This window comes from Ahaetulla prasina, chromosome 4, assembly GCF_028640845.1.
Source record: "Ahaetulla prasina isolate Xishuangbanna chromosome 4, ASM2864084v1, whole genome shotgun sequence".
Classification (NCBI taxonomy): domain Eukaryota; kingdom Metazoa; phylum Chordata; class Lepidosauria; order Squamata; family Colubridae; genus Ahaetulla; species Ahaetulla prasina.
Window position 1 is genome coordinate 70,499,725 of NC_080542.1, and position 12,333 is coordinate 70,512,057.

The following is a 12,333-nucleotide window of genomic DNA, read 5'->3' on the forward strand; positions in this document are numbered from 1 at the left end:
TCACACTTGGTCAATAAAATTCTATTCTATATAAAAAAAATTCTATTCTATTCTACTCTCACCCAAAGTTCCCGCAGTTTCAACTCCCTCTATCACTTCTTCTCCATTTGTAAGAATTAAGTCTAGTATGACTGTCCCGCTAGTTCCCTCCACTATCTTTTGGAAAACAAAGTTGGTTAGGAACTAATCTGATTTCTCACTTGGTGTAGAATTAATCTTCCAATTGATGTCAGGGTAATTGAAGTTCCCCATTACTATTGTAGTGTGCTTCCTACATATATTTTTTAGTTAGTTAGCAAAAAGGACATATATTTTTTCTATTTGATTGGATGCCCTATAGTATACACCTATGGCCATATTGTTGTTTTTTCCTTTTATATTGACCCATATCCATTCTAGGAGGTTTTTGTCTTTGGTTTCATGCATTTCTATAGCAATATAATGGTCCTTTACATACAGTGCAACTCCACCTCCTCTTTTATGGGATCTGGTTTTTCTGATCGTCGAATCCTAGCTTTTTTTAACTACCCATTTAACTGAACTAGTAACTAACTACCGGTTCAATCAACCGTAGCTTTTTTTTACTACCAGTTCATCTGAACCGATAGTTTTTATTGCTACCGGTTCACTCGAATTGGAGTGTGTGTGTGTGTGTGTGTGTGTGTGTGTATTCGCTGAAATAAGTGGTGTGTGTGTGTGAGTTGTTATGCAGACTTTCATGAACACTTCACTTTTAGAGATAAAATTTCTCTTGATTTACATGTTTTTAAATCACTATATTGAAGTGATTTATCATTTTGTTCTTTCTCTAGTCTACAGCTCACAATTTCTGGGTAGTTTTTCAGCTAAATATTAATCAGGTCATTGTTATTCAAAGCCAAACAAGTTGAGCCACATTCTGTTATCTTCCCTTATATATGACTTATTAATTACCTTATTTATTCATTATCTTTACTGCAGTCCATAACAAAAATTATCTTAAACAATACTGCACTTTAGGAGCTGCCAAAAACACATCAAGGCTGCTATCACCTGAATGTCAGAGAGAAGAACATTCCCCAAAAACAGCTGTCACGTCTGGTAGTAAGTTACAATAATGATTTTTCCAATGATCTTAGTACTTTATAGGTCTGTTAGATTTAACAGGCAACATAATGGTTAGAATTTTGAATCCCATTAGAAAAACCTCGACTTGGTTCAATAGTTAATAAGTAGCCAATGCAGGAACTTCAACACTAATAGATGCATAATAAGGTGCTGATTTGAGCAATCTGGCTGCTGCATTCTGTATAATAATAGCTTCTAAACGATATGCATGGTAGCACCACAGAAAGCATATAAAAACAATCTAAATATTGGGCTATACAGTGTGTATGAACTAGACTATCCTATTAAGAAAGGGCATTGCTAATCAAATATCCTTTTTACTGTAGAGGAGGGGATTTGTTGACCTGAGTGGTGGTGGTGGTAAGAGGAGTCAGTAAATAAAATTAATCCCTGTATGATCAAAGCCCCACCCATTCGTAGGTGTCTCATCCATGTCATAGCAGTCATTCATTGATGCATCTAAGAGCAGCAACCTGCCATGTAGGACAGTTTACTTGGGCTCTTAACAAACTTTGGCCTGGCTCACACTAAACTGTCATAACAACATGTCTTCTGTTCAGCTCAGGGGACTCATGAATTTTACAGAGTCAGCTTAGCAAATTCCTTTACTAAGTAGTAAAATTAAAATTGAAATGGAATTGTGTGTGCGTTTTCATGCTCACCAATTGCTTTATTTCTTCAACTTTTCCTTCTGCAACAGCGTCAGGTTTTATAATGACAACCACACATTTTTCCTCCTCTAAAAGAAAAGCAATAATTAATTTACAAAGCTGTATAATCATTCCAAAAGAATAAATAATACAACCACTTAATGCTTATTTGCTACTCTGAAAAGAACTGTCATTGAACTATTTGTATCTGAGACCAATTTATTTGTCTCTGTTATTTTTCAAGCTTTCTGAGTTTAGAGGTGTGTTATGGAAATGAAATAATTAAATACTTTGGTACTGTAATTGAACCTGGAACTTTAATTGTAAGTTGTAGTGGTTGTTAAGTGAGTTACTGTGTGACTGCACCCAATTTTATGAACATTTTATGGCAGTCATTAAGCAAATGCTGCTGTTGTGAAGCAAAAACCATGGTCATGTGACTGCAGGATGCTGCAAATGGCTGTAAATGCAAGCTGGTTGCCAAACATCCCAAATGAGATCACATTTATGCAAGGTGTGTTTGTGTGTGGGGAAGGGCATCAGAACTATAAGTACATCTAGGGAAGTCCTTTATAAGTTCAAACAGATACTAAGTGAATTGTATTCATTTCTGTAACATGTCATGAAGTGTATATGTACAACTGAAGTGCTTATTCTATATGAAAAATGCTCATTTTTTAAAAAAAATGAAAAAGTTGCTTTTTGATCCATCTCCTAACCTACTGCTAATTTTGTACCTATAACACGTATATAATTGAGAACTTCTATCAAGAATCATGGTTGCTACACTGTCTTGGGGGTTTCGTATTGTTGGAAGAAATGTCCATCTAGGTTAAGTGCAGGGGTGAAATCTAAAAAATTTCCCTACCAGTTCTGTGGGCATGGCTTAATTGGTGGGTGTGGCTTGGTGGTCAGATGACTGGATGGGCACGGCCAGTAACAATAAATAATAAAAATAATGAACAAAGTATACAAGACAATAAGATGTACCAAAAACTAACTTTCACACTTTACACACACACAACACAATACAACACAACTGACACACACAATGTAAAAGCAGCTGCACTTTACCCAAAATGGCCCCTGCAACAAGCAGGAACCTCACAGAGCCATAAAAAGCTCAAAAACCAACTTTCACACACACAACACAACTGACTCTCACACTCACACACACACACAAAATGCCACATACAGCTTTGCGAGATTTTGTGTGTTTGTGTAGTGAGAGTGAAACACTACAGAAACACACCAAATCTCAGAAAGATGCACAAATATTTTATTTTATTATTTTATTTTATTTATATTTTTTAGATCAGGGGTCTCCAACCTTAGTAACTTTAATGTTTGGGGACTTCAACTCCCAGAGTTCCTCAACCAGCAAAGGCAGATTGAGTTATTCACTGAGGAGATGGATTGCAGACAGGCAGATTCAGTTGCTAGCTGATGCAACTGATTGCAGCAGCCGAAGCAAAGCAAGGCTTAGCGAGCCCGAAAGAAGCAGCAATTAGGCAAATGGGGACAGGCGATTGGGTGGGCATGGGCGGGGGCTGTTGTAAGAGGTTGTAAAAAAGTGATTTTAAAAGCCTGTGATGATCAGGCAGCTCAGCTGGGATCGCCAGAGGAAAAAAGGCTTTTAAAAGGCTCCTCTGACGATCCCAGCTGAAGTTGCCTGATCACCAGAACCTCTTAAACTGATAGTTTTAACAATCTCTTCGGCCAAAGAGATTGTAGAAAACATGTTTTTTAAAGGTTCTAGTGATCTGGCAACTCAGCTGGGATCGCCAGGGGAGCCTTTTAAAAGCTTATTTTTTACAACCTCTTCAGCCAAAGAGGTTGATAAAAAAAAGAGAATTTAAAGGGTTCTGACGATCCCAGCTGAGTCACGCGATCATCAAAGGCTTTTTTTTTACTTTTAAAATCATTTTTTCGGCTGAAGAAAAAATGCTTTTAAAAGTAAAAAAAAAAACTCTGATGATGGCGCGACTCAGCAGGGTCAGGGGGCGGGGCCAGGGATTTTTGCTACCGGTTCTCCGAACAACCCGCTGCCATCACTACTGGAGCGGGTGATCCGGTCTGAACCGGGAGCATTTCACACTGATTCAGTTCCAAGTTGGGAGAAAGACACTGGAAACATGAAGGCTGATTGGAAAGATGATTTAATGGTGAAGCAGAATCACTAAGCACATGTGATTCTGGATAGCTGACTACCTTGTTTGATGAGCACATGGATTTTATACAGTTCGTTCTACAGCACTTTATAATTTAGAGGCTTGTTTTATGTATTTTGTTATTTGTAATTAGTTTGTCTCGTAAAGGCTGGCAATTAATCAATCTTGTTTAATCCTGTCTTGAATGGATTACCAAATCTGCATTTCTAAAAGTTGACCCCTTAGTTTCTACTTGGGGCAGAGAGCTGAGGCTCTGAGTTTCTGTCTTTAGAAAAATGTTTTTCCTTTAGGGAAAATATAATATTCTGCCTTTTTAATATTTTCTAAAATATTTCATTATTCTAAGACGGGGTGTCCAAAGTTTTTTTGGTGAGGGCCAAATACAGAAAAATAAGCAAAGGCCCGGGCCACACACAAGAGGTGACATATTGACACATGATTACTGTGTGTATTTCTAACTCACCTATAATGTGAAGAACATTGCTCTCAGTGGGAGCAGTGATGCTGTCCTTTGGATTGAAGGATGGCTGGGATGTCAGGAGAAAGTTTGGTGGTTGAGACACGAAGGACTTCACAGAGATGGCTATCAGTCATTCTGGATCTCAATCTGCTTTTGTTCTGATTTAACAGAGAAAATGTTTGTTCACATATGTATGTTGAGCCGAACAGGCTCATCATTCTTTTTGCGTGGCGACTCATCAGAGGAAACTTGGCATGATCCAAACTCTGATAGAAGTCAGGGAGGGAGAGAAGCTGATGTTGACTCTTCAGAGAATCATCACATTGCATTTCAATCAGTTCTAACTGCAGACTCTCCTCCACTTCTTCTGCATCCACCAGGAAGGGAGTCAAGAAAAGCTTGATTTGTTTTTCAATGACAGAAAAATCTTGAAAACGCTGGTTGAATTCTGTCACGAGAGATGTAATTACAGAAGCATATTTCTCCTTTTTAGCAGAAAGGTCTGCCTTTGGAAAAGCAGACTTGATTTCAGACAGCACAGGGAAGTATGCAGCAGTAAAGCTTCGTAGTTGTGTCTCAAACAGGCAGAGCTTTACACAGAAGGCTTTCATGTGCGCATACAGGTGTGACACCAGCTGTTCTTTGCCTTGTAGGTTCTTGTTCAGTGTATTCAGATGATGAGTGAGATCAACTAAAAATGCCAGGTCTGCCAGCCACAGAGGGTCACTCAGTTGATGAAGAGGTCGGCCCTTCTCTTTCAAAAACTTGTCGATTTCTGATCTCAGCGAATAAAACCGCTGCAGCAAAGAGCCGCAGCTGAGCCAGCGCACATCAGAGTGGTAGAGTACATCCCTGTATTCAGCATCCACGTCAGATAAGAAAGCTTGAAATTCCCTGTGGTACAGTCCTCTAGCTCGAATTATGTTGACAGTTTTTACAACAGTGTTCATCACATCGCCCAGCTGGACAGTCTTGGCACACAGTGCTTCTTGGTGGATTATACAGTGCATCTTAACAGCCTCACCTCCGCTCTCTTTTACCTTGACGCACACCATGGATGCCATTTCTTTGCGCTCACCCGTCATGGCCGGAGCTCCATCCGTTGTTACTCCACAGAGCTTGTCCCATTTAAGCCCCATCTTTTCAACTGCCTCTGACACAGCGTCAAAAATATTTCCACCCGTCGTTGTGCCTTTTAGGCTCATCATATCAAGCAGCTCCTCCGTACAGCAAAAATTATCATCGACTCCCTGCAAAAAAATTAAAAGCTGTGCGGTGTCTGTGCTCTCATCGCATGCTATCGAGTAAAAATCAAAAGCACAAGCTTTCTCTCTCAGCTGAAGTTTCAGGTTAGCTGACAAGTCCTCGATTCTCCGCACCACTGTATTTCTGGATAAGCTCACGTTGTTGAAATCCTGCACTTTTTCCGGGCACATTACTTCTGTGACTTTGATGAGGCACTGCTTTATGAAATCACCGTCTGAGAACGGTTTGCCATGCTGGGCAATAAGTTGTGCGACTTCATAGGTTGCTGCTGTGGCGTTTTCCTGTATTTTGTTAGCACGAAATAAAAACTGTTGTTGAGCTTGCAGGCTAGTTGCCATTTGCTTGAATTTCTGTGCTTGTTCGGCACCTGTGTACGATGCGTAGCTCTGATGCTTGGTCTCATAGTGCCGACGGACATTATACTCTTTCATCACGGCAACATCTTCATTGCAAATCAAACAGACACACTTTCTGTTGATTTCTTTAAAGAAATATTCATTTTCCCACCGTGTTTGAAATCTTCTACACTCACTTGCTATCTTGCATTTCTTCGGTGCTGCCATTTCTGGTGACTCATGGTAAATATTTTTCTTTGCTTAATTTTGTTTAGTGGAGAAGCACCTTTTCTGTGACTGGCTCCATCTAGTGTTGAAACTGAGAAGTGCAACAGAGTTGAGCTCAAGCGCCATGTACGGGCCATATTCAATTATATTTTCAGAATTTGCTGCGGGCCAATAAAAACTGACCCGCAGGCCGCAGTTGGCCCGCGGGCCGTAGTTTGGACACCCCTGTTCTAAGAGGAGTGGGTGCTAACTTTCTTCAGTACAGATTGCTCCAGTTACATTTGCAATAAATAACATTATAGAACAACTTTATGAAGGAAGACTGAATGGTTGAAGAAGAAGAAGATCAAGAAAGTCTTGATTAGATTTTAAGTCAGGAGTTTGGAGGAGGAATGTTATTAAAAAGCCTTTACTATTAACACATTATTAAATTTTGTTCATGAGAAAACATGCTATATATGAATATAGACATTTAAAGTACAAAAAGTAATGTATAAATGCATGGATATGGCATAAGTAAAGTGGCTTTGCAAGGATAGAAGGGTTTGGAGAGCTTTTAGCAATTGCTGTGTAAACTACTTTTACACAGATTTCCCTTTCTCCTGCCTTTAATTTCTTTTGATTATTACTTTGCAGTATTTTCCTGGATTTTGTACGTTGTCTACTTTAAAGGTGCAATGATGGGCCTGTATAGCAGGGGTGAAATGTTCCCGGTTTGGACTGGATCAGGCAGTAGCGATGGGGGTGGATTGTTTGGAGAATGGGTAGCAAAAATCCCTACCTTCCCCGTACCACCCATGCCCCACCCATGCCTACCCAATTGCCCCACTTGCCTACTTGGCAGCTTCCTGCTTCTTTCAGTCTCGCTTGTTATTCCAACCTTGCTTCAGCTGCTGCAATCAATTGCAGCAGCTAGCAACTCAATCTGCCTGCCTGCAATCCATCTCATTGGTGAGCAACTCAATCTGCCTGCCTTGTCCCTTGAATTGGGTAAGTAAGGGGGGAGCTTTAAAAAAATAGTTAATTGTGGTTTTTTTAAGGAGTTTTTTTTTAAGACATAGCAATTTAAAGTTAAGGAAGTTTTAAATTTAGCTGCTTTTATCTAAAAATATAAATAAAATAAAATAAAATATTTGTGTAGCTTTCTGATTTGGTGTGTTTCTGTAGTGTTTCACTCTAACTACACAAACACACCAAATCTCACAAAGCTGTATGTGGCATTTTATGTATATATGTGTGTGTGAATCAGTTGTGTTGAGTCCCCCTCCCCCTGTTCATAGGGGTGTTAGCAACTAGAGTAAGATCCTCTGTCTCTGCAAGACCAGTCTCTCCACTGCCTCTCCTTTGTTCTGAGACCCCCAGTCCACACAGGCTGGCCGAACATCATGGGTAAGCTTTGGAATGTGAGCTTTGCTGTTTAATTCTTCATCTAACATTAATATGTTTTCTCATTAGAGACTTTTGTTCTTTAATTCCTCCATTTGCTTCCAGGAGCAGGTCAAATATGGCAGAGACTGTTTCTCTGGAATAAAAAACAAAGAATGTTTTTTACTCCAAGATGGCGCCGACGAAGGCTGCCTCAGTGAAATGCTCTCTAATTGTTTCTTTACTTCTAATTGTTCTCTGTGACTCACTACGGATTTCCTTCTCACAAGACCATCTGCTAAAAATTAAGGAACATTTCTTGATGAACGTCTCTTTTCTTTTATGTACACTAAGAGCATATGCACCAAGATAAATTCCTTGTGTGTCCAATCACACTTGGCCAATAAAATTCTATTCTATTCTATTCTATTCTATTCTATTTTATTCTGCTGTTAGAAGGAAATTCTTAGCAACCAAGTCTCCTTTAAAATTGTTCCTAATATTATTCTTATTCTCCCCTCCAACTCTTACTGGAATTGCAATTCCCTCCTCCATAGAGAAGCAGTCATCTTTTTCCCAATCTAGAAGGGGGCTAGGTTTGTTTGCTGGGATCAAAAGGGGGGAAGAAAAGAGAGAAGGAGACTTACCTGCAGTGTCTGTTATCTGAAAAAAATATTTTATCTTGGGTTGTCTGGGCTATGTCGCAGCATGTTTAGCTGGTTTTATTTGCTTAGTAGAGAACACTTTCCTCTCATTGACTAAATGTTTTACTAGCTGGAGTAAAAGCTGGAGTAAAAGCTAAACCTCTCAAGTGGTAAAATTAAAACTTTTAAAAGTTAAAAATTGTTAAAAATTGTTAAAAATTGATTTAAAAGTAGAAAGAGTATTTTTAAAAAGAATAAAAATAGATACTAAAAAGGAGACCAAAGCTCAGGGCTGCTGCTCACTGTTACCATCTTGGCTCCACCCACACAGAAGAAACGAGACAATATTAAAATTATCTAATTGTGTTTAAGAAAGATAGATTTCATTAAGGATGGAACTGAAAATGTAATTAAATACCATGGCTGGATTGTTGAAACATGATGGATCTTCCCAGTATGATTTATCATATTTTTATTTCTTTTTAATTGCTTTTCCCATCAGATTTCAGTAACTGAGATATGAAATAATACGATCATGTATTATGTGCTGTTGGGGAGGGGATCAAAGTATTTTCCAAAGCATCAGAGGACAAGACAAGAAACAACAGTTTGAAACTAATCAAAGAGAGAAGCAACCTGGAATTAAGGAGAAACTTCCTAACAGCGAGGACAATTAACAATTGCCTACAGAAATCATGGACACTCCATCACTGGATGTTTTTAAAAAGAATCCAACAGTCACTTATCTAAAAGGGTATAGATTCTCCTGCTTGAGCAGGGGGGCTGGACTAGAAGAGCTCCAAGGTCCTTTCCAGCTCATTCTATTCTAAATGCAACACAAACTAACATTTGGCAGAACAGCCATGAAGGCCTTAGAAAAGATATTCAGCTGCTATGATGTGTCTATGACAAAAAAATCTGAACAGTGCAAGCCCTAGTATTCTCTATGATGCTCTTTGAAGACACAAGCTAAGAAAAGTATTAATTGTTTTTGAAGTTTATGCTGGAGAAGATTCCTAAGTATATAGTGGAGAGCCAAGAAAACAAATAAGTGAATCATCAAATAAATCAATCAATCCATAATTCTCACTTGAGGCACAAATAATTATTCTATTTCATAGGTTTCTGGAGAACGTGCTACTGCTGGGAAAGGTGAAAGGAAAAAGAAGAAAAAGACAACCAGCAGCAAGGTGGATAGACTCAGTTACAGTGGCAATTGCAGTGCTATTGGAAGAGCTGAAGAATCAGACTGGGGATAGATCATCAAGGAAAAAAACTATATAGTCACTAAAAGTTATTAATGACATCATGTCACATAATCACTCATTCATTCATTCACTCAATCAATCAATCAATCATATGTATGATGTACATTTAAAAAGATGGCTCTTTGATCACATCCACAATCTCTGAGTCCTCTATGGATGCTGTCCTGAAACCAATAGTATTTGCTGTTAAAACCATTTTGTACCAAAATGTTTCAAACAATCCATCCTGTTTATAAATAATTGTATAATTGTGTTGCTATCCAATAACTTTCATACAGTAAAGACTCACCACCAGCTTCTTCTTCTTCAGGTTCTTCTTCTGATTCTTTCTCTTCTATAAACATGAGCTCTGGCATCTAAAATTAAATATTTACATTGTCAAACTCTGGTGGGATTTATTTAAAAGGTTTATATGGCAGTTATCAGTTTCTACATTTAATTTGACATAATATATTTTAATTTTAAAAAGCATTCTACTGGGATATGGTTTTCAACAGTTTTCAAAATATATAAAATAAAATCAGCTAAGAGATTTTTTATATGAACTAAGGATTGTATAGCAGAAATGACATGCCACCAGCAAAAGTCTATCAACAGGAAAGGTAAAAATGAGAAGTCAGCCAGACTCTTTCAGTGCAGTTAAAAGACTGACTCCTTTTATTATACTTAAATGGTTTCTCTCTAGGTTGTCCTTAGATAAACACTATAACAGGTGGGCACTGGTGGGCCAAAAGGAACATCAAGAAGAATAATTATCTCATCTAGAGGCAAGCTGACTCTGCCAACAAGAGAAAAAGATTTATGATTTTTAACCCCTGCCTTTTTCAACCAAGTAGGCAAAGGCTATATTTCCTTTTAGTGTATTTCTTGGGATCAACTGGAAAGATGAATCATTTTTTCTTGTGAAGAGTTCCATGTTGAACTTCTGCTATCAGTTGGCTGTTATCCACAAACAATGGAAAATTTCTTCATAGAACAGCCTCTTCTAGAACAGTGTGCCTTTCCACTGGCAGACAGTCATTAAGAAAACATGCCTTTTTTTAAGCCATTGATTTCAGACCTAGAAGCTATAGTTTAATTTGCTTCATTTTTCCCTTCTTCCCTTCCCTCCCATTAATATTAATATGCTGGACAAGGATTGCCTAGACAATTGTTGGCAACTGGAGCAAATTTACAATATATGTATGTCAGTTCAAGAATTCCCCAGTTTGCTTGAACTTCACAATTTTAAAGTTCCTAAGGTTGAGAAACAGTATCCTAGGTCACTGATAGCTATCACAGGATCCTTTCTGGCTAAAGCTAATAATTTCATAATGCATAAAATGCAAGCAACACAATAATTTAAATTATTGAATTTAGGACCAGAGAATATTTGACATTGGAGGATCAACCAAAAATATTTTCAAACTGAAAAAACAATAGGAATGAAAAATACATTATATGGGAGTTTCTGGGGAGCTTCCCTCTTTTCACAATTTAGTGCAAAGTTCAAATAAATACTATTAACTATGATGGAGAAAATAGGGGCTGAGGTATTAATTAAGTGCGAGAACAATAAATGAGCATAAAAAGCATGGCAAATCAAATCTCTCCATGACAATATTCTAGGTGTCCATTAAAACCAATTGGAGTTTTGTTGTATTATGATAGATTTGATTTGTCATACTTTTTTATGCTCATTTATTGTCACACTTCTTTTAGACTCTTTTTAGATTTTTTAAAAAGTATTTTTAGATGGAGGCAGAGCTGATGTCGTAGCAATATGACAATTCTTTCATAGTGCTCTATGGAAATTCACCAAATTCCTCTTGCCAGAAGGTCCCAACAGACCTAAGCCACCTTGGAGAAGTAGTGAAGAAGAGAGGAGACCCCTGTTGATCACAAGGAGATAGCTAACTCCTTGTTTGATCCGGGGGAAGCTCTCAATCCAGCAGGAAGGAAAAATGGCCATTGTGTCCTGCCCAAGGCTGTGACAGCCCGAACAGAGAAAAATGAGGGAAGACTGAAGAAAAACAGTGCAGTGGCTGAGTGAGAGTTTTCTAATTTCTGTCAAATTTGCCCCTTTTAAAATTGGTTGAGCGACAGTGGGGCTGTAAAAAAAGGGAGTGGAATTGTTCATCTCCCACCCCATTGAGAATAGTGGTGAACAAGCACAAAGCTGAAATAGATTCAAACAGGAAATTTGAGCTATTTGAATAATTTAAAGATATAAATGCTAAAAGAGGAAAATCAGATTGGTTAACCTGAGAATTATATTAATTGGATATTATTGATCTAAAACTTTACCTGGGATTATAAAACTTGGGCTCTGGAACCCTTAAAGGGAAAAAAATGGCATATGCTAAAGGAAGTTAAAGGAGAGGAGTAGAAGAAAAATAGAGCAACAGTGACACCTACTGGTCAGAAAAAAACCTTTAGAGAAAGTGGAGAAAGTGAAGAAAAGAAAATGTGAACTGATCTTAGGTAGCTTATTGGAAAAACATTGTTGTAAGACTTAGATAAGCTTCTTGCACCTGGAAAATGTTTACAGAGAGGAAGAGAGTGGAAACAGTGTAAGATTTAAATACTGTAGCTCCCTGATTGGATATAGATCTTAACAACTGAGCAACTGAAATTGGGAAATAATAGAGGCTGCTTATAAAATAAAGGAAGATTTTTATACTTTAGCTTTCAGCCTTTCCCCTTGGGGATTTAAAATCTATTGGATATAATTCCAAGGTTTTGGTGAGCCTTTGTGGATTACAATTTAGTGAGCCTTTGTGGAGTATAACCTACAACTTTGTGGATTATAATTTACAAGTCATTAAAAAGAAAACAATTGAAGAGGTCTCTTCAATGA

At 37.9% G+C, this 12,333-nt stretch overlaps 1 protein-coding gene across 1 annotated transcript in view; it reads right to left on the bottom strand.

Annotated features, from left to right (window-relative positions):
• NME8 (NME/NM23 family member 8) overlaps positions 1-12,333 on the bottom strand; it is a 104,612-nt gene that overhangs the window by 44,100 nt on the left and 48,179 nt on the right. Inside the window, exons 7-8 of the mRNA XM_058179689.1 lie at positions 9,784-9,850; positions 1,770-1,846 (exon numbers count right to left, since the gene is read on the bottom strand). Of these exons, the coding sequence (XP_058035672.1) occupies positions 1,770-1,846; positions 9,784-9,850 (144 nt within the window). The remainder of the gene's footprint in view (positions 1-1,769; positions 1,847-9,783; positions 9,851-12,333) is intronic.